General features: G+C 41.7%; 1 protein-coding gene and 1 long non-coding RNA gene across 13 annotated transcripts in view; one reads left to right on the top strand and one right to left on the bottom strand.

Annotated features, from left to right (window-relative positions):
* Nucleotides 1–19,682, top strand: part of LOC132403573 (uncharacterized) — a 75,238-nt gene extending 55,556 nt beyond the window's left edge. For all 4 annotated transcript variants that reach the window (XR_009515295.1, XR_009515294.1, XR_009515296.1 and 1 more), the window contains exon 3: nt 11,012–19,682. This is a non-coding gene — a long non-coding RNA (uncharacterized LOC132403573). The remainder of the gene's footprint in view (nt 1–11,011) is intronic.
* Nucleotides 1–23,561, bottom strand: part of shank3a (SH3 and multiple ankyrin repeat domains 3a) — a 1,267,872-nt gene that overhangs the window by 176,203 nt on the left and 1,068,108 nt on the right. For all 9 annotated transcript variants that reach the window (XM_059986981.1, XM_059986984.1, XM_059986980.1 and 6 more), the window contains one exon: nt 469–593. In XM_059986981.1, coding sequence (XP_059842964.1) covers nt 469–593 — 125 coding nt within the window. The remainder of the gene's footprint in view (nt 1–468; nt 594–23,561) is intronic.

Genomic DNA, 23,561 nt, shown 5'->3' with positions numbered 1-23,561 from the left:
AAGGGGAACTGATAGTGGTGGGCAATTACCATTAAGTCTGATCAAGAAGCTAGAATATCAGTAATCTTGAATGTTTATTAGGCTGCAGTGATTTCATAAGTAGGTAGGGAAAGGTTATGAAAGAATTTGAAAAGACATTTGAAAATTTGGAAATTAAGGCATAACTTAATCGAAGCCCAAAGCAAGGTCAGAATGAATGTGCAGGTGGTAGAATAGAGAAGCTCATGGATGGGGTGTACACCCCACAAAACACACTAGGCTAACTGGACAATATCCCACTATACGGGAATATCCAGAGGACTGAAAATGCAAACCAGGCTTTCACTGGGTATGATAATTTGTCCATTCCAGCTTTCCAACTCATTCTACATATTCCAAACACTTAACAGCCACAATTACTACTATTGCACTCTGCTTCAGAGTTGTTTTCAATAACCATTTTCCATCAAGTAAGGAATGCATTATTACCTCAATCAGGAAGTCTCCTGTCCTTAGCCCAGCTTTCCATGCCACTCCCTCCACGTCCACCGATTCCAGGTATTGCAAAGCTGGGAATGCTGGCGTGGGTGTGAACTCTTCAATTGGAGTCTCAGCTACAGAAAAAGAGAACAGTCTCTATGAATCATCCTGTTCCCTCATTCACTCTATTCTCTGTAATTCCCTCAGCCATTCTAAGGCCAGAATATCCCCCGAAACTTTCAATTTGTATCATCTTATGATTTTAGCTTGAACAGTTTAATGTCAGTGATGGAGAAGCTGCTAGGAATGATAACAAGGAACAAAATTAATGCATATATCGACAATTACCAATTAATAAGTGAAAGTTTATTTGTTTAAGGCCAGCTATAATGAGTTCTCTGATGAATGAACAGAGTATTGATAAATGTAATTCATTGACACGATATAGACATTTGATAAAATGCAATATACTAAACTTGTCAGCAAAATTTATGTTCATCAAATTAATGAGCTGATACAAAATTCAGTTTTGGACAGGAAATGGAGATGTGGCAAATAGCTGCCTACCAAGCTGGAGGATGGTATGCATTGGTGCCAAAAACAAAAGGCAAGGGGAACTGTGATTCAGGCAGCATATCTGAGACAGTGGGATGGTTGACATTTTGGGTCAAGGCTCCAGAATACAATGGTGTTATCTAAAGCATGACCCTGGGACGGCTGATTTTTGCTGGCTTATCCTAATAGCTTAACGAATGATGAAGACAGTGATTGAACAAGGGAAAATAGGCTGCATTAATGAAAAGCATGTGACAGGAAAGCCCAGCAGCATCTCTACTTTCTGCGAAGGCTGAGGGAAGTCCATCTCCCACCCTCCATCCTCATCGCATTCTACAGGGGTTGTATTGAGAGCATCCTGAGCAGCTGCATCACTGCCTGGTTCGGAAATTGTATCATCTCAGATTACAAGACCCTGCGGATAGTGAGGTCAGCTGAGAAGATCATCGGGGTCTCTCTTCCCGCCATTACAGACATTCACACCACACGCTGCATCCGCAAAGCAAACAGCATTATGAAGGACCCCACGCACCCCTCATACAAACTCTTCTCCCTCCTGCCATCTGGGAAAAGGCACCCAAGTATTGGGGCTCTCATGACCAGACTATGTAACAGTTTCTTCCCCCGAGCTATCAGACTCCTCAATACCCAGAGCCTGGACTGACACCAACTTACTGCCCTCTACTGTGCCTATTGTCTTGTTTATTATTTATTGTGATGCCTGCACTGTTTTGTGCACTTTATGCAGTCCTGGGTAGCTTTGTAGTCTAGTGTAGTTTTTTGTGCTGTTTTATGTAGTTCAGAGTAGTTTTTGTACTGTTTCATGTAGCACTATGGTCCTGAAAAACGTTGTCTCGTTTTTACTGTGTACTGTACCAGTAGTTATGGTCGAAATGACAATAAAAAGTGACTTGACTTGACAAATTAAATTTAATGCAGGGTAATATGACACAATTTGGTAGAAAATAAAGTAAGATAACATTACACCAAAAGTACAATTCAAAAGTTGCTACGTGAACTCGTCCCCCACAGTCAATGACTGACAATTAATACTTTTATAATACCTTGATATAGATAATATATACTTGCTGGTGTTTCAGAACAGAACAAAAAGATTACAAAGTAGGCTTAACTTCAAATCCAATTCTTAATTCCTGCACCAGATATTTCTCCAGATATTTGTCATCTTCTACTCTGTATCTGGTAACTGTCCACCTCCTGATCAGATCCTTTGTGCCCCATCAAAAACTACTTTCTGCCCATCTTTCTTCTCCCATTCCATCAGATGAATGATTATACCACAACTCTGAACTGTTACAATGTTTTAAAATAGTAATGTTTAATGTTTCAAGTCAAAGATTCTAATCAGAAATGGGAACAAGAGAGAAAAAAAATTAAGTTTAATTGATGGTGGTGAATTGGTAGTAGATCAAAATGAGTATTTGTGATAGGGGAAGGCCATGACTGATGTGGGCATAAACTGTTGATAAAGCTAATGATTGAGAGGTAATGAGGAAGTAAAATGTAAATGTAAAAAACTGAGAGAACACAGGCAAAGAAATGTGACAGCGAGGTCAAGCCATGCTAGTGGAAAGAGAACAACTGAGTCAACATTACAGATGTATGATCCACAGCAGAACTGGTCAGTAACTAGTCAGCTATTTCATTGTGGGACTAGAGTTTAGGCTGCTCAGAATGTCAGATTTGCTTCTCTGACAGGCATCAGTTGATCAAATGGATTGTTATGACAGTTGGATTGTTATATGGCTATTATCACTGGTCCAATTTTTACTGAATTTAGATTCCTCAGCTGCTTTGGTAGAAGATAAATTCAAGTCAGCCCCCAATGACTATGCAATCAAACATAAATTTTCCATTCTCAATTCTAGGCTGATAGTCAAGATATTTTGTGTGTGTGTGTGTGTCTATATAGGCTGTGGAAACCTGCACCACTGGGCTCTACACTAATTCACCTATCAACTGGAACAAACTAGACTGCTTCTTTCAACGGATGCTGCCTGACCTGCTGAGCTGATCCAGCTTGTTTGTACGTCTTGATTTGACCCCAGCATCTGCAGTGTACTTTGTGCTAACTGGAACAAAGGTGGCTTTGATCTCATCATTGCCTTTGAGATTCTTTAACTCTCCATGCTCTTCTCCAAGTAAGAATGGAGAGATACAAAATAATGCGGCTAATTCAAACAACTGGCTCCTCTACTTATTTCACATGTACAGTCCTGTTTTAATTTGGGGTTCCATTCCTTTCATTGTATTAACAGGTGAATACAATTCCTGTCATCACATTTTCTCTGTAACACCTACAATACCAAATATTGAAGTTTTCTCTTAACTGTTAATGTCAAGTTGAATCAGAGCATATTTGACAGCTTTTGGAAAATATTTTCATTGGCACATTCTCTCTCGTCCATTCTGTACCCACTTCCCAAGCAAATGACATACTTCCCAAGTGTCAGTAGTACTGTTTTGTAGTCAGGAAAAACTCTGCTTGAAAGTTATTAACTATTGGGTGAAGTTTTGCTGGAATGTGGGGAAATTACTCACAAACTGATTGACAACAAGAAAGAAACTTCTGATCAACAAGACTACGAGGTTACAATTTTAGTTAACCACATACAAAAAGTATTGACACATCAATTCAGATAATCACTACAAAATGCTATAGTTGGCTTTTTGATGCCATACATGCAGTTTAGAAACACAGAACCTTAGAAAACCTACAACATAATACAGGCCATTTGGCCCACAATGCTGTGCTGAACATGTACTTACTTTAGAAATTACCTAGAGTTACCCAGAGCCCTCTATTTTTCTAAGCTCGATGTACCTATCCAAGATGCTCTTAAAAGACCCTATCGTATTTGCCTCCACCACCGTTGCCAGCGTAAAAAACTTACCCTTGATACCTCCCCCGTACCTACTTCCAAGCATCTTAAACCTGTGCCCTCTTGTGGCAGCCATTTTAGCCCTGGGAAAAAACCTCTGACTATCCACATGATCAATGCCTCTCATCATCTTATACACCTCTTTCAGGTCACCTCTCATCCTCCGTCGCTCCAAGGGAAAAAGGCCAAGTTCACTCAACCTATTCTCCTAAGGCATGCTCCCCAATCCAGGCAACATCCTAGTAAATCTCCTCTGCACCATTTCTATAGTTTCCACAGCCTTCCTGTACTGAGGTGACCAGAACTGAGCACAGTACTCTAAGTGGGGTCAGGCCAGGGTCCTATATAGCTGCAGCATTATCTCTCGGCTCTTCAACTCAATCCCATGTTTGATGAAGGTCAATACACCATATGTTTTCTTAACTACACAGTCAACCTGTGCAGCAACTTTGTGTGTCCTATGGACTTGGACCCCAAGATCCCTCTGATCCTCCACACTGCCAAGAGTTTTACCATTTATACTATATTCTGCCATCATATTTGATCTGCCAAAATGAACCACCTCACACTTATCTGGGTTGAACTCCATCTGCCACTTCTCAGCCCAGTTTTGCATCCTACCAATGCCCCATTGTAACCTCTGACAGCCCTCCACACTATCCACAACACCCCCAACCTTTGTGTCATCAGCAAATTTACTAACCCATCCCTCCACTTCCTCATCCGGGTCATTTATAAAAATCACAAAGACAAGGGGTCGCAGAACAGATCCCCGAGGCACCCCACTGGTCACCGGCCTCCATGCAGAATATGACCCATCTACAACCACTCTTTAACTTCTGTGGGCAAGCCAGTTCTGGATCCACAAGACAATGCCCCTTGGATTTCATGCCTCCTTACTTTCTCAATAAGCCTTGCATGGGGTACCTTATCAAATGCTTTGCTGAAACCCATATACACTACATCTACGGCTCTACCTTCATCAATGTGTTTAGTCACATCCTTGAAAAATTCAGTCAGCCTCGTAAGGCATGACTTGCCTTTCACAAAGCCATGTTGACTATTCCTAATCATGTTATACCTCTCCAAATGTTCATAATTCCTGCTTCTCAGGATCTTTTCCATCAAATGACCAAACACTGAGATAAGACTCACTGGTCTATAATTTCCCGGGCTATCTCTACTCCCTTTCTTGAATAAGGGAACATCCGCAATTCTCCAATCCTCCGGAACATCTCCCGTCCCCATTGATGATGCAAGGATCATTGCCCGAGGCACAGTAATCACCTCCCTCACCTCCAAAGCTAATGTTGTGAAATTGTATTTCTTTAAATGTGTCATCTAGAATTACTTGCAGTGCTTCAGCTATGGTTCAACCAAAGCTTTACACAACTGTAAAGATTATGGAAGCATTAGCAGTGAGTTTTCTAGAGCCACTGGAGTCAGGGAGGGCCCATAAGACACAGAGCAGAATCAAGCCGACCGGCCCATCGATTCCATTCTGCCACCCACCATTCCCACACACCCCTGCCTGTCCCAACTCCCCCAAACCCCTACAAGCTGGCCCATCAATTCCATTCTGACACCCCACCATTCCCACACACTCCCACCTACCTTAACTCCCTCCAACCCCTACAAACCGGCCCATCGATTCCATTCTGACACTCCACCATTCCCACACACTCCCACCTGCCCCAACTCCCCCCAACCCCTACAAACCGGCCCATCGATTCCATTCTGACACCCCACCATTCCCACACACTCCCACCTGCCCCAACTCCCCCCAACCCCTACAAACCGGCCCATCGATTCCATTCTGACACCCCACCATTCCCACACACTCCCACCTGCCCCAACTCCCCCCAACCCCTACAAACCGGCCCATCGATTCCATTCTGACACCCCACCATTCCCACACACTCCCACCTGCCCCAACTCCCCCCAACCCCTACAAACCGGCCCATCGATTCCATTCTGACACCCCACCATTCCCACACACTCCCACCTGCCCCAACTCCCCCCAACCCCTACAAACCGGCCCATCGATTCCATTCTGACACCCCACCATTCCCACACACTCCCACCTGCCCCAACTCCCCCCAACCCCTACAAACCGGCCCATCGATTCCATTCTGACACCCCACCATTCCCACACACTCCCACCTGCCCCAACTCCCTCCAACCCCTACAAACCGGCCCATCGATTCCATTCTGACACCCCACCATTCCCACACACTCCCACCTACCCCAACTCTGACCACTCAAGCAATGAACACCACAGACTCACCAGCGCCCCCCCCCCCCCCCCCCACGCCAAAGAAATTCCTCCTCATCTCCACTCCAAATGGATTCCCCTCCACTCCGAGGCTGCAAACCCCGGTCCTAGACCCTCTCTCCACAGGAAACACCCCCTCCACTTTCATCCTACCCAGGCCTCTCAATACTCAATACATTTCAAAGAGATTTCTCCTCACCCCTTCAAAATCCAGGGAGCATAGGCCCAGACTGTCCAGCATGGACTAGAAGGGCCAAAGAGACTGCTTCTGATTTGTAGTGCTCTGTGACCCTACAAGATTATTCTTAACCTGCCTTTCAAAGGCTTCTCCATACACAAATCAGCTATGGATTGATTCAGTCAGCAAAAATAAAATTCACCCAGAAGGGCACTTATGCAGAACACTGAGCTCATAGAATGCTGCACATTTACCAATTATGGGTTCCAGAGGACTAGGAAATTGCAGAGGTGACACTCCTGTTTAAGAAGGGAGGGAGACAAAAGACAGGAAATTATAGGCCGGTTAGCCAGACCTCAGTGGTTAGAAGATTGTAGAGTCCATTATAAAGGGTGATTGGAAGTACATGACAAAATAGGATGGTCAGCACAGTTTTGTTAAATGGAGAATGTTCCTGGCAAATCAGTTACAATTCTCTATGATATAGCAAGCAGGTCAGACAAAGGAGAGTCGGTGGACATTATTTACATGGATTTTTAGAAGGCCTTTGACAAGGTGCCACAAACAAGGCTGCTAAATAAGTTAAGAGTCCATGATGTTGGAGGCCGAGGCCAGTCAGTATGGATCAGATATTTCCTTCTCACTGTAAGTCAGCACAGCATCATCTCAAGGATGTGAGTTTAGCCCATTGCTCCTCGCTCTTTACACTCATGACAGCGTGGGATAAGCACAGCTCAAATGCCATCTATGAAGTTGCAGATAATACCACTGTTGTTAGCAGAACCTCAGGTGTTAATAAGACTCCAATGCACAAGGTTACACGAGATAGAGGTGTATAAGATTATGAGAGGCACTGATGATAGAGGAGTTTCAGATGATGAGAGGCATTGATGATAGAGATGTTTCAGATGATGAGAAGCATTGATGATAGAGGAGTTTCAGATGATGAGAGGCACTGATGATAGAGGTGTTTCAGATGATGAGAGGCATTGATGATAGAGGGGTTTCAGATGATGAGAGGCATTGATGATAGAGATGTATAAGATGATGAGAGGCATTGATGATAGAGGTGTTTCAGATGATGAGAGGCATTGATGATAGAGATGTTTCAGATGATGAGAGGCATTGATGATAGAGGTGTTTCAGATGATGAGAGGCATTGATGATAGAGATGTATAAGATGATGAGAGGCATTGATGATAGAGGAGTTTCAGATGATGAGAGGCACTGATGATAGAGATGTTTCAGATGATGAGAAGCATTGATGATAGAGGTGTTTCAGATGATGAGAGGCATTGATGATAGAGGGGTTTCAGATGATGAGAGGCATTGATGATAGAGGTGTTTCAGATGATGAGAGGCATTGATGATAGAGATGTTTCAGATGATGAGAAGCATTGATGATAGAGGTGTTTCAGATGATGAGAGGCATTGATGATAGAGGGGTTTCAGATGATGAGAGGCATTGATGATAGAGATGTATAAGATGATGAGAGGCATTGATAATAGAGGTGTTTCAGATGATGAGAGGCATTGATGATAGAGATGTTTCAGATGATGAGAGGCATTGATAATAGGTGTTTCAGATGATGAGAGGCATTGATGATAGAGATGTTTCAGATGATGAGAGGCATTGATGATAGAGGTGTTTCAGATGATGAGAGGCATTGATGACAGAGGTGTATAAGATGATGAGAGGCATTGATGATAGAGGTGTTTCAGATGATGAGAGGCATTGATGATAGAGATGTTTCAGATGATGAGAGGCATTGATGATAGAGATGTATAAGATGATGAGAGGCATTGATGATAGAGGTGTTTCAGATGATGAGAGGCATTGATGATAGAGATGTATAAGATGATGAGAGGCATTGATGATAGAGATGTATAAGATGATGAGAGGCATTGATGATAGAGATGTATAAGATGATGAGAGGCATTGATGATAGAGATGTATAAGATGATGAGAGGCATTGATGATAGGGGTGTTTCAGATGATGAGAGGCATTGATGATAGAGATGTTTCAGATGATGAGAGGCATTGATGATAGAGATGTATAAGATGATGAGAGGCATTGATGATAGGGGTGTTTCAGATGATGAGAAGCATGGGTGATAGACTTGTATAAGATGATCAGAGGCATTGATTGTGTGGATAGTCAGAGGTTTTTCCCAGGGCTGAAACGGAAGTTTTCAGGTGATTGGAAGTAGGTACAGAGGAGATGTCAGGAGTATGTTTTTTATGCAGAGAATGGTGAGTGTGTGGAATGGGCTGCCGGTGACGGTGGTGGAGGCGGATACAATAGGGTCTTTTAAGAGACTCGTGGATAGATACAGTGAGCTTAGAAAAATAGAGGGTTATTGGTACCCCTAGGTAATTTCTAAAGTAAGGACATGTTCGGCACAGCATTGTGGGACAAAGGACCTGTATTGTGCTGTAGGTTTTCTATGTTTCTATCTTCTTCCCCTCCAACATCATATGTCTGAACGATCCTTAGTTATTCGCCTTTTATACTATTTATTTATTTTTGCAACTTATAGCATTTTTTATGTCTTGCACTGTACTGATACTACTAAACAACAAACTTCAGGACGTACAGCATGTTAGTGATTAATAAACTTGATCATGAATCTTTTCAGGATGCCTGCCAGTAACTAATGGAAAGTGAATCTTAGGGTTGTATATGGTGACGTAGATATACTTTGATAATAAATTTACTTTGAACATTGAATTTTTCATAGATAGGCTAATAAGGAACTGACAGCATTGTGGCCAAGTTTGCAAACAATATGAACATAAGACATAGGAACAGAATTAGGCCATTTGGTACATTAAGTCTGCTCTGCCATTTCACCATGGTGGATTTATTATCGCTCTCAACTCCATTCTTCTGCCGCATCCCCATAACTTTTGAAGCCTTGACAAATCAAGAACTTATCAAACTCCACTTTAAATATCATCAGCCTCCACAGCTGTCTGTGGTAATGAATTCTACAGATTCACCACCCTAAAGAAATTCCTCCTCATTGCCAATCTAAAGTGACTTGATAGGTGGAGGGACAGGTAGTGTTGTGGAGGCATGGAGTCTGCAGATGCCTTTAACAGGTTGGGAGCTTGGGCAGAAAAGTAGCAGATGGAGTATAGCACAGGTGGAGGTATGAAGGGACGTGGAAGTCCTAGTTCAGGATTATATTAATGTTAACTTGCTGGATGAGTCAGTAGTAAAGAAGACAAAAGCAATGCCAGCATTCATTTCAAGAGGACTAGAACATAAAAGCAGGAATGTACTGCCAAAACTTTATAAGGCATTGGTAAGACTGCAATTGGAATGTTGCGAGCAATCTTAGGCCCAGCGTCTAAGGAAAGATGTGATGGCTCTGAAGAAGTTCCAGAGCAGGTTCACAAGAATCAGTCCAGGGATGAAAAGGTTAACATCTGAGGGACATTTGATGGCTCTGGGCCAGTACTCAATCGAATTCAGGAAGATTGGTCTGGATTTCATTGACACCTATTGGATATTGAAAGGCATAGATGGAGCAAATGTTTCCATTTGTATGAGAGTCTGGAATCTGAGGGCACAGCCTCAGAATAAAGGAATTTCTTCAGAAGGTGGTTAATATGTGGAATTTGCTGCTACAGGCCAAAACACTAAGACAGTTTGATAGGTTCTTCAAAGTTCAAAGTAAATGTATTATCTACGTACATATATGTCACCATACACAACCCGAGATTTGTTTTCTTGTGTGCATAATAAATTGATAGAATAATAACCATAACAGAGTCAATGAAAGACTACACCAACTTAGGTGTTCAACCAGTGTGCAAAAGACAACAGTATGAAAATACAAAAAGAAAAGAATAATAATAAATAAATAAGCAATAACTATTGAGAACATAAGGTGAAGAGTTCTTGAAAGTGAGTCCAGTCATTTCAGTGATGGGGCAAGTGAAATTGAGTGAAGTTAGCCCCTTTGGTTCAAGGGCCTGATGTTTGAGGGGGTTGATGGTAGGAGACGGACAGCCAAATGATCCTACTGGGTGAGTTCTGAGGCTTCTGTAGCTTCTTCCTAATGGCAGCAGGGAGAAGAGAGCATGAACTGGGTGCTGAGGGTCCCTGATGATGGATGCTGCTTCCTTGCAACAGAATTTCATATAGATGTATTCAATGGTGGGGAGAGCTTTATCTGTGATGGACTGGGGCATATCCACTATTTTTTGTAAGATTTTCCAGTCAAGAGCGTTGATGTTGCCATACCAGGCTCTGATGCCTCTGTCAATACACTCTCCACTGTACATCTATAGAAGTTTGTCAAAGTTTTAGATGTCATGCCGAATCTTCACAAGCTCCTAAGGAAGTATTGACGCTGCCATGTTTTTTTCATAATGACACTTATGTGCTGGGCCCAGGACAGGTCCTCTGAAACAATAACATGGAGGAGTTTAAAGTTGCTGACCCTCTAGTGGGGACTGGCTCATGGACTTCTGCTTTTCTTCTCCTGAAGTCAATATTCAACTCCTTTATCTTGTGACATTGAGTAACTTCCAGTTTCAGGTGGTGCTGGTGAACTTCAGTGACTTTTGGCTGGTGGCTAATGAAATAAGGAAAGCAACCAAATACTTTGTTAATCTCACTTTTTCAGGCAAATGATCATCGCAAGTACTTCCCTTTGGACTTGAAAGCAATTTGATGTGGGAAAACTGAGGCGAGGTGAGATGGCGGGACCATCAAGGAGCACCCGAAGCTTAGTTGATGTAAGTGCCATGCCAAAGGCCAAATCGAGGCAGAGTGTACTGATTTAACTGAACTTGATGTTTGGACGTCGATTCAGGTGCGAGGCCAGATTGGACATCAGGGCCCAAGGCAAGGGATGGACTGGTTCAGATTGCTGTTCCATAAGGTTTACTTGCCTCTGCACTGAATCATGGGACTCTCTGGCAGTTCAGAACTGTGAGTTTTTATTTTCTTTCTGCATATTGGGTGTTTGATGATCCTTTTATATATGGGTTCTTTTGGGTTTCTTTGTTTCATGGCTGCCTGTTAGGAAATGAACCTCAAGGTTGTATAATGTATGCATATTTTGATAAATGTACTGTAGTTTGCGTGAGAGGTTGCTGTTGAAGCCACCACTCAGCCAGAGTTTCAATCTCCGTTCTATATGCTGATTCATTACCATCTTTGATTCGGCCTATGACAGTGGTGTCATCAGCAAACTTGAATAAGGCATTGGAGTTGTGCTTAGCCACACAGTCATAAGTGCAAAGTGAGTAGAGCAGGCGGTACACCTGTGTTGATGGAGATCGTGGAGGAGATATTGTTGGCAATTCAGACTGACTGGTGTCTGCAAGTGAGGAAATTGAGGATCCATTTGCATGAGGAGGTAATGGACAGAGTTTATTTATTAGTTTTGAGGGGATGATAGTATTGAATACTGAGCTGTTGTTGATAAAAGAGCATTCCGACACATGTATCTTTGTTACCCAGCTTTTCTAGGGTTGAGTTCAGAGCAAATGAGATGGCATCTGCTATGGACCTGTTGCTCTGGTAGGCAAATTGGAGCAGAGTCATGTTGTTCCTCAGGCAGGAGTTAATATGTTTCATCACCATCCTCTCAAAACACTTCATTGCTGTGGATGTAAGTGCTGCCAGGTGATAGACACTGAGGCAGGTTACCACATTTATCCTTAGGCACCGGTTAAGTAAGTCTGCTTGAAGTAGGTGGGTACCTCAGATTGTTGAAGCAAGAGGTTAAAGATCTGAGTGAAGACTCCAGTCAGTTGATCAGCACAGGTCTTTAGCACTTAACCAGGTATCCAGTCTTCGTGGGTTTGCCCTCCTAAAAGCTGCCTAAATCACAGGATCATTGGAGACTGGGGGGAATTTCTGATGGTCAAGGCGAGCATTGAAGGCATTGGGCTCACCTGGAAGCAAAGCCCTGTTGTCACCTATGTCAATAGATTTAATTTTACAAGAGGTGATAGTATTTAAGCCCTGCCACAACGGTTCAATCAGGTTTCATCTGGAAATGAGATGGCTTTCCAGAGATTGCACGTGGACCTCTTGTAACTTTCTTGGTCATTGGACTTGAATGCCTCTGATATGGCCCTCTGGATATCGGATCTCATGGTTCATCTGTAGTTTCTGATTGGGGAAGACACTGAATGATTTTGTGAGGACACACTCACCTCTAACTGTTTTATCAAAGTCTGTGACAATCATGTTGTATTCATTTAGATCCACAGATGAGTCCTTGAATACAGCCCAGTCTAGTGACTTGAAGAAATTCCATAGCCGCTCCTCTATCTCCTGCGATCAGGTCTTCGTTATCCTAAAATCTGGAGCTTTGATCTTTAGGCTGGGCTTGTAGGCAGGTAGAAGGACAGCCAAGTGATCGGATAGATCAAACATTGTCTAGGCATGGAACGGCAGGCTTTTCTTGTCATAATATAACAGTGGTCTAGTATGTTGAGACCTCTGGTGCTGCAGGTTATTTGCTGGTAGTAACTGGGCAGGGTTTTCTTCAAACAAGCCTGACTGAAGTCCTCAACTATGATTTGAAATGTATTGTCTCTTATTTAGAGATGGCATCATGCAGTATCTTAAGCCCTTCATTATAGTTACCACTGGGGGAATGTAAATTGCCTCTTTCATCACGTAAAAAAATCTTTATCCTTCTATGCTATTAAGGTTAAAGGTAGATGACTCCACATTTCTGTAGAATGAAATCTTTCTAGAGTTTTAGCTAGTCTATTAACACATTAATAAAACATAATACTTTTCCTAATGCTGAACTTTGTATCATGAGAAAATGTGGACACTCGGATTTGTCTGATCGCTGAACTAATTAGTAAAAATATAGATTAGTTACAATACCAGTCACATCCATGCAGGACACTATTAGTATCATTCTTCCAATTATAGCACCAGCCCACTTTTTCTTCTCTGCCTTCTGCAAGTTCGCCAATTTCCTGCCACAGTCAGTAACTAGCTTTCCATTCCACAGGCTTCAACCTGTTACTAGAAATTATCCATTAATATAACGAGCATCTATTAAATTTCTTGATATCATTCGGTGATTTCCCCAACCTATTCAGAGAGGTTTGTCACAAATAACCTGTCCTATGAAAATTAATCTTAACTATTTTGATTTAATTAAAAACATTCAATCATTATTTTCTGACAACAGATGAGTCTAATCTCTAGTTCACTATTTTCCCTCTCACACTGAATCCTGTTTGGAAGTATGTCATAGAGTTGCTGAGCTATACAAAAGAGAAACAGACCCTTAAGCCCAACACTTCTACACTGGCCATTTCACCTATCAATCCTTCTTGCCTGTTTTAACTCCATATTCCTTTATGCCTCGTTTATTCAAGCACTACTCCAATGCCTCTTAAATGCTGTTACTGTTCCTGCCTCTAGTCTTAGACCCACTTTACATGGGAAACAGACAGTAGCTGTCTAACCTATCTCATAGTTTCAAATGCCACTTATCTCAGCCTTCCTTGTTCAAGGGAAAACAGAACCAGCCAATCCAATCTCTCCTTATATTTTAATCAAAGCAGAATTCATATCAATCTTTACAGCATCTAACCAACGACGTGTAGAATCATAACACAATATCTCAAGTACTACACTCAATGACACGGCAAATGAAGCCATTCGCCTTCTTCACCACACTGTCTATCTGTGTTGCCACTGTCAGGGAGCTATGTATGTGAAGACTAAGGCCTCTTCGTTCAACAACTGCTCCCTGTATACGTTGTGCCCTGGGTTAAATTCCAAAACTGTATCACTTCACACTTGTCCAAACTAAATTCCTTTTGTCAATCCCTTGTTCACTTTCACAGTTGATCTAGATCCTGTTGTAACTGTAGACATCTTTCTTTACTGTTCACCAAATTTTACCGACATCTGCAAATTTATTAATCATGCAACCCATGTTATCATTAATAGACATACAGTAGTGGATTTTGTTTAACTGGGACACTTAGGGACTTCATGACCAGTACATTTTGGCCCAATAAAGTGGGCGCCCCAATTGGAGCTAGTACTTTCCCAGCATATGGGCTGAATAAACTTTTCTCAGGCTTCAAGCCAGGTACAGGTACTGATTATAGCCAATGTTTTGATATTAAACTCTGCCATCTTTGTCAGGGATGATGCCTTGCCATATCTAGTACAGTGGTATTTATTGCCCACGTAGTCCATTCATCCAGTTAGGTTACTGCTCTCCCACCTTGTTTACAATCGAATTCCAGTTCTTACTTAGAGTGAGGCAAATGCTTCTTCAGATACATTGATGACACCTTTGTAGTGGACTCCAGGCCCTCCAACAGCTCCACGACCATCTGAGCAGTATACATCCAAATATTCAATTTACGATGGAGATAGAGAAGAATGGTTGCCTCCCGTTCCTGGATACCCTAATACAATGGAAGCCTTGGACACGGCGTCTATCGGAAACCCACTCATATGGACTCATACCTCAACAGTAACAGCCACCCTCACTCTTCCCAACATAGAGCGGTTCTTTCTACTTTGATTAGCCGTGCAAAAACTATTTCAGGCCTGGGGAGTCTGCCAGAGGAAATAAAACAATTATACATGACATTCCTACAGAATGGCTACAAGGTGAAGGTAATCACCTTCAAAAGGTCAACAACAATAACCAGGAAACCTAACACCAAGGAGGAACCTGTCACTACTGCCTATCTTCCCTATATTTCTATGGTTTCTGGAAGGATCATCAGGATCCTGAAGAAATACTGGATTACTACCATCCACTAACCCATAAGGAAGCCCAAACCACAGCTTACATGGGTCAAAGATGACCTGGGACACAGGACAACTGGCGTCTACAGGATTCCCTGTGAATGCGGAGCAGCGTATATCAGCCAGACGGGACACATAGTGGAAACCCATATCAAGGAGCACAGGAGGTGTATCTGTTTGGGTTACACAGAAAAATCGGCCGCAGCAGAACATTGCATTCAGAATGGCCATGACGTCAACAACGCAAAACTACTGTGCCACGCTAATGGATTTTGGGACTGCCTGGTAAAGGAAGCTATTGACATAAAACTAGGGGAAAAGAATTTTAACAAAGATGAAGGTCTCGCCCAAGAACTGGAATTCAACTGTAAGCATGGTGAGAGAGCAGAAACCTGATTGAGTGAGGACTAACCAATCAGGAGGGATGTAATATAGGGGTATAAATACCATCGGACTGGACATGCCCAGGCATCAACCCTGATGAAGATGGCAGAGTTCGTCATCGAAACATCGGTTATAATTGATACCTGTAACCCGCTGGAAACCCAAGGAAAGCTTTTCTTTCATGGAAATAGCTTAAAAGGTATTTAAAAAAAAAGACAAACTATTGTTTAACTGAGTAACAGATTATGTACTTAATGAAATACAGGACAAATTAAAACACTGCCAATACTACTCCAGTACCTTAAAGCTGTACATTAGTTCCTAATAGTATCTATGGAAGAATTCTGTCCTGCCTAAATTCTTTTTGCTTGTTGATTTTGCTACCAGAGGCAAGAACACATTAGACCTCATTCACTGACATCTCTGGCATATATAAAGTTGCTCCCAGTTCCCACGTCAGATTTTCTGACCACTTATCTTCCTGCATTCCGCCCACTGATTGAATGTGTCAACCTCAGCATTACAGGACTGTTTTGAAAACACGGACTGGAGCATGTTCAGAGAGGCAGCTGCCTACAACCATCATATTAACATTGATGAATATGTGAGATCTGTGACTAGCTATATAGAGAAGCGCACTGAGGACATCACCATTATTAAACACATCTAGGTGAGGATCTTCCAGTGAGATGGCTACGCACTTGGTTGCAGCGATTTCTACAGGGCCACCCAAAGGCGTTATTGTCTTTTTTATGATCACAAGACCCTGCTGAACATTAAGAACTTAAGGTTCTGCAAATCCACCCCTTCAGTGAGTTGCTCATTGCCAGAGAAACAGAAGGAGCTGGATTTGGGGCAGTCTGTGCTTCAGAGGAGTCAGTACGAGAAGGCGCTGTGCAGTCTAACAGCAAGTGATTATTTTCGTAGCTTTCCTTTTCATCACAAGACCCTGTTGGACATTATTAATGTGAAATGTTGCAAGTGCAACTCAGTGATTTATTAACGGATGGCAGGGGAATTGTGTGGCACTTGATTGTAGCGGCGACTAGACCATTGTTTACTTACAGCCACCCAGGAGGGAGGCATTGAGAATGATGTGCTCTACTGGAGTGCCTGGGGTGGTGTAGCATGACATCCATGCTGGAGTCAGGGTTAGCTCTGACATCCCCCCCAGCGTTCGCTCGGGAGAAGACAAGCAGTACTGTGTTCGATTGCAGACTGCTGCAACACTCATGGACTCAGGACCTCGGACTATATTTTTTGTGAGACTGGTACACTGCACAACATCCAATCCAGAACAGCTGATCCCCAAGTGGGCTCAATACCTTATATTCCGTTTGGGTAGTCTCTAGACTGATGGAATAAACATCGATATCTCAAACTTCCAGTAATAGCCCCTCTTCACCACTTCCCATCCCCTTTTCCCTCGCTCACTTTATCTCCTTGCCTGCCCAACTCCTCGCTCTGGTTTTCCTCCCCTCTTTCCATGTCCTTCTGTCTCTTTCACCAATCAATCAAATTCCAGGCTCTTCCTTCATCCCTCCCCCTTCAAGTATCACCTATCACCATGTGTTTCTCTCTCCCTTCCCCCCAACCTTTTAAATCTACTCCTCAGCTTTTTCTCTCCAGTCTTGCTGAAGGGTTTTGACCCAAAACGTCAACTGTACTCTTTTCCATAGTCACTGCCTGTCCTGCTGAGTTCCTCCAGCTTTGATTTCCAGCATCTGCAGATTTTCTCTTGTTTACAATTGGGCCTCACTAATTTTTTCTTCTTTTTTTGCTCTCCTTGTGCATACATATATATATATATGTATATATTTCTTATTGTAATCTTGTTTTTAATTAGCTATTGCTATGTACTGCTACCACAAAACAAAACAACATATGCTAGTGATATTCAACCTGATTCTGATATTATTATATGTACTGTATATACATATTAATATGCACTGTGTCATTATACATAGACTGAGAATAACTCATATTGAATTGTGTCCCATTATTTTTGCTAGGAATCACAGCATTCTTTTAGCTTTTAGGTTGTCAGAATGTGACACTGTATATGCAGACATTATGACATTATTCTCTGCGCCCTTCCATCCCATTACTCTGTCAATAAGAACACAGAAAACCTTTAGAATTCTCACCAAACTGTAGATTGTGATCACTGACTTCAGTCACATGATCTTCCTTTCAATTTCAGTCATTCAGAAAGAGAAAAAAATTTCTTGCCTTTCACCAGTTGATGGTGTTGGTTTTCCCTGCGTATCTGTGTAACGGATCATGGACTAGTTGGTAAACTGTGTAGTTGATATCCAGAATAATGTTCTCAACTAAGTGAATTAAGGTCAGTGCCAATCAAGTTGGCTGAGGGTCAGGGTGAGGATCTTGGAGTCTGACTAATGCTTGAATTTTGCTGTGAGCTCAGCTTCTGCAGTCTTTTACCTTTTTTGGTACTGATTATTCAACTCATTGCTGATCTGTGGCTGCAGGCCCAGAGAAGTCACTAAAACTCTTCCCACTCTTTCGTTAGTTAACTAGTTACAGCAAAAAGCAGTAAACTCTGAAGATCAGAAGAGAAAAGACTTGAATTTATCAAGTTTATCTCCATGGCCTGCTATAGTATATTTCAAAATAATGAAGTATTTTTAAAGTGTAGTCACTGTTGTAACTTGCAAGATGTAGAAGGTAACTTACAGAGTCTCAAAGACAGCAATGTGACGTGATCACCTGTTTCATTAATATTCGTGAAGTATAAATTCACGGACATGACACTAAGTGAACATTTCTGTTTCACTTTCAGAATCAGAATCAGATTTATTATCACCAGCACGTAACATAAAATTTGTTCAATGCAATACGTAATCTAGCAGAGAGGAAAAAAAAACATAATAAATAAACAAGTAAATCAATTATGTACATTGAATAGATTTAAATAAAAAATGTGCAAAAACAGAAATACTTTATATAAAAAAAAGTGAGTTAGCGTCCAAAGCTTCAATGTCCATTTAGGAATCAGATGGCAGAGGGGAAGAAGCTGTTCCTGAATCGCTGAGTGTGTGCCTTCAGGCTTCTGTATCTCCTACCTGATGGTAACAGTGAGAAAAGGGCATGTTCTGGGTGCTGGAGGTCCTTAATAATGGACACTGCCTTTCTGAAACACCGCTCCCCAAAGATGTCCTGGGTACTTTGTAGGCTAGTGCCCAAGATGGAGCTGACTAGATTTACAACCTTCTGCAGCTTCTTTTGGTCCTATGCAGTAACCCCTCCATACCAGACAGTGATACAGCCTGTCAGAATGCTCTCCACCTCTTTGTGATAAATGCAAAAGGGGCGAGGCCTCTCTTATTCATATGTACTGGTTCTGTCCGAGCTTGGAGAAATTTTGGAAAGATGTCTTCATAACTTTATCTTATATTCTGAATCACCACTTAGAACCTAACCCTTTAGTTGCTTTGTTTGGTTTTTTGGGTGAGACAGATTTACGTTTGAGTTCGACTGAGTGTCGAATATTATCTTTTGCTTCTCTCCTGGCTAAACGTTTAATCCTCCTTAGATGGAGAGATGTTGCCCCGCCCACGCATGCTCAATGGCTTAATGATATTATGTCCTGCTTAGACCTTGAAAAAATTCATTATTCAGTTCTTAATTCGGATATAAAGTTCCATAAGTTCTGGGAACCTTTTATTGAGTACTTTCATAACCTTCCTCTTAACTAAGGTTTTTTTTTGGTCCCTTGCTTTCAGCTCTTTTTTTTGGTAGTAGGCATTATTATCTTCTGTTTTTAAGTGTATTTACAGTTTTGGGGGTTTGAATGTCCTGATTTATATTCTCTATATTGTGTTGTGGTTGGTCTGGAGTTTTTTTTGTTGTGGGGCTCGGGGAGGATACTAACTTTACATGTCTTCAATTTGGGTGCTTTCTCAATTATCTTTTTTGTATTATATTATTATTGTATGTTTATTTTTGCACTGTATTAATGTTCTTCGTTTTGATTTGGGGTTTTTTTTCTGTTTGTAGCGATGTAGAAATGCATTAAAAAACTAATTAAAAAAAAGAATGCTCTCCATGGTACATCTATAGAAGTTTTTGAGTGTATTTGTTGACATGCCAAATCTCTTCAAACTCCTAATAAAGTATAGCCACTGCCTTGCCTTCTTTATGACTACATCAATATGTTGGGAATATATCAGTATGTTCAATAGTATCATAGAATAATTTGCAATCTCTGCTTACGCCAACAGCATCTAAAAATGACATCCTTAATTTCCATGCAGTACTGCTCAAAAAAATCTTCAGCTGAGATTATGTGCTGAATTTTCAGGAGTGGAGTTTGAACTGAGGACTTTCTGATTGAGGCAAAAGTACTACTGACGAAACAGGGCTGAAACGCAGTTTTGATCAAATTCTGCCATGGAAGCATTGAAACAAATCAGTCTTTTGAACTAGAAGGGTTCAGGTTAACAGGCAAGTTCATGTTCAAGCTCATTGTCAATGAAACACAGAAATGTATATTCAGACTTTCTGTAATGCTACCCTGCATAGCACTGATTCGTTACCGTGCAATTACTCAACTCTTTATTCAAATTTTTTTAAATGTCAAAAATTCATTCTAAACAACACTTAAACCACTCATTCTAACTTCATTCTAAACCACTCAACTGTGGTTGAGTGAACTTGGCCTTTTTTCCTTGGAGCGACAGAGGATGAAAGGTGACCTGATAGGGGTGTATAAGATGACGAGAGGAATTGATCGTGTGGATAGTCAGAGGTTTTTTCCCAGGGCTGAAGTGGCTAGCACGAAAGGGCACAGTTTTGAGGTGCTTGGTAGTAGGTACAGAGGAGATGTCAGGGGTAAGCTTTTTATGCAGAGTGTGGTATGGCTGTCAGCGACAGTGGTGGAGGCGGAAATGATAGGGTCTTTTAAGAGACTCCTGGACAGGTACATGGAGCTTAGAAAAATAGAGGGCTATGGGTAAGCCTAGGTAATTTCTAAAGTAAGGACATGTTCAGCACAACTTTGTGGGCCAAAGGGCCTGTATTGTGCTGTAGGTTTTCTATGTTTCTGTGTTTCTAAAACTTCTCAAAAGCAGCTAACAGTTGTAATTAGTAAGGGCGTCATTCTGCTCCTATGTCATATGGTTTTATATTCTACCATAATCTGCAATTTCATATCTTGGCATTGCCCTACATTTTAACATTCAAAAAATGTAGACAAACATGTTAGAGACAACAGGTACCTAAAATTTATGCACTAACCTGGGGAAGTGACAACAAAGGACCATGTCCATGATAAACCATGCAAGCTATTGGTAAGACTAAGTGAGCTCAGTTACTGTATCAATGGTTCACATCAAAACTTTGCAGTCACGCAACAGCAAGTTGACAAGAGCAGTGACAATTAATCATCCGAGAATGTAACTCCACAAAAATATCCCAGCTCCAGTTTTTTAAATTGTATTTAGAGAAACAGCGTGGAACAGGTCTTTGTGGCCCAGTGAGCCACTCCGCCCAGCAACCCAACTATTTAACAGTAGCCTAATTACAGGGCAATGACCAATTAACCTACTGGTATGTCTTTAAACTGTGGGAGGAAACCAGGGCAACAGGAGGAAACTGATGCGATCACAGGGAAGATCTCCAAATTCCGTACAGAGGTATTCAGAATTGAATTCCGAACTCCAGCGTTCCAAGCTGTATTAGCATCGCAAGAAGCACTACGTTACCGTGATGGAGAAAGAATTAAGAAAGTCGACTCCAGCAGTAACAAGGCAGTCTGCTTTATTAGAACTTCTTTCTACCACTCTATACGTTTAATCACTTTATCGCCAGCACTTCAGGGCCTCACTGTGTACCACTTGTACAATGCACTGTGGCAACTTGCCCAAGTTTTTTCAAATACAACCTTGAACACAGCTGACTAAAGGCCACAAGCACTTACAGTCCTTGCAAGAATCCCCTCCAAGTCACACACTACTTTTGTTATAACGTGGGTGGTGAAGGACAGAATACCGAGTCATTAATTACTGAGAAAACTTCATTAAGGCAAACAATCCATATTTTGCACCTCCTACATGTTTATGCTCTTCTACCAGAGTCTCCTCTTTTAGGAATGAATACACCCCAAGTGAATGTAATTAACACTTATTAATAAACTGTAAATCACATACATATGGTAAACATTCTGGATGGAAACACAAAATATCACAGCTTTTTAGTACAGGGTCAAGATCTTAAATTCCCTATATAACCTTACTAATAATATATTTCACATTATCCACTCAACAGTTCAAGTCAGTGGGTCACCACCATGATCTCAACGGGATTTTTAGAGATAAGGCAACATATGTTGGTGTTACCAAATAACATCCACAATTTCATGAAGTAATTAAAAATTCTATACTTTAAATCATTATGACCTGAAGTTTCTCATCTGGTCCATTGAGTACTGCTAGTTCTCAGAGTATTTCTAGCAGTCACAGACCCCAGTACACACATTTGTAACCCTTTCTCTGTAACAAACCATTAACACCACCCTGATTCTCTTAACCCATTTACAATAGGGACAATTTACAGAAGCCAGTTATCAGATTCCACCATGGACAATCCGAAATTGAGCTGCAAAAGGAAGTTTGGGCATGGAGCTGTTAAGGCATATTCTGGAGTTAAGGTATACAGCTAATAGTAATTTCAGCAGCAACTAGTCTTCAGATTTGAATGTGGATTGCAGATTGAATTTAATCTTGGTCTTTAACAATGGTCTTCCTGGAGATGCAGACTGGTGTTGATTGTAAACCAAGTAAGGGCCATTCACCTGAGATGCCTGATGCAGCTGCAGATACAGGTGATCATTGGTGTTTTGGTGTGAAGATCTAGATGTTTGAAATTATGTGCGGCTCAAAGGAAGCAATATGAATGCACTGTAACTATAGAACTTGTCCTGTTGTTACCGTGGTTCTTTAACATATAAAATGTGATGGAATAATGTGTCAGGAGGCCTCTCGTTCCACGACTGTCTCGAGTATGATACCTGCTTGTTTACTGAATAAAGACTTCTATATCACCAGCTTCAGTGTTTCCCAGTGATTTCATTCACAGTCACAACAGGACTAGCAATCCCATTCCATAAAAACCCAGTGCTACAAATATGCCAACAGAAGATCCAAAGACCTTATCCCTGGGAGAGGAAGGATCGTTGCCCTGAAGACATTATGAAGTTGTGTAGTGAAAGTGGAGGCCACAGGGCCAATCAGACCTGGTGATCTGCTGTCAGTGGCCTACGTCTCACTGAGGCGATGGGCTTAAGGAAAACACACAAAATGCTGGTGGAACGCAGCAGGCCAGGCAGCATCTATAAGGCTGAAATGTCGACAGCACTTCTCCCTATAGATGCTGCCTGGCCTGCTGCGTTCCACCAGCATTTTGTGTGTGTTGCTTGAATTTCCGGCATCTGCAGATTTCCTCGTGTTTGGCTTAAGAAAAAGCTCAGTTATCAGCACACCTTTGGAGCTACAGTAGCAGGAAAGAAGAGTATCTGAAGGAATTTCAACACAATCACAGGGAGAATGTAAAAATCCCACATTGAAAGAACCAGCAGTTCGAATCAAACCTTGATCACCGGAGGTGTGAAATATGATCATGATCTGTTGTACCAGTAGGTCATTCCTATTTCTGCACAGAATTGCGAGCAAAAACATTTCTAACCACGAGAAAGTTCAGGAGCTGATCGCCACTGTCATTCTGATTGTGCTTTGACTCCCAATGGAATCCAGGAGAGCATTAATGGCTTGCAGTTTCCCAGCAGGACAGTAGTAATGGCTTGCAGTTTCCCAGCAGGACAGTATTAATGGCTTGCAGTTTCCCAGCAGGAGAGTATTAATGGCTTGCAGTTTCCCAGCAGGAGAGTATGAATGGCTTACAGTTTCCCAGCAGGAGAGTAGTAATAGCTTGCAGTTTCCCAGCAGGAGAGATTTAATAGCTTGCAATTTCCTAGCTGGACAGTATTAATAGCTTGCAATTTCCCAGCTGGAGAG

The sequence above is a fragment of the Hypanus sabinus genome, chromosome 13 (genome assembly GCF_030144855.1).
Source record: "Hypanus sabinus isolate sHypSab1 chromosome 13, sHypSab1.hap1, whole genome shotgun sequence".
Lineage (NCBI taxonomy): Eukaryota > Metazoa > Chordata > Chondrichthyes > Myliobatiformes > Dasyatidae > Hypanus > Hypanus sabinus.
The sequence above is the reverse complement of the archived record's forward strand: the minus strand, read 5'-3'. Positions and strand labels throughout refer to the sequence as shown.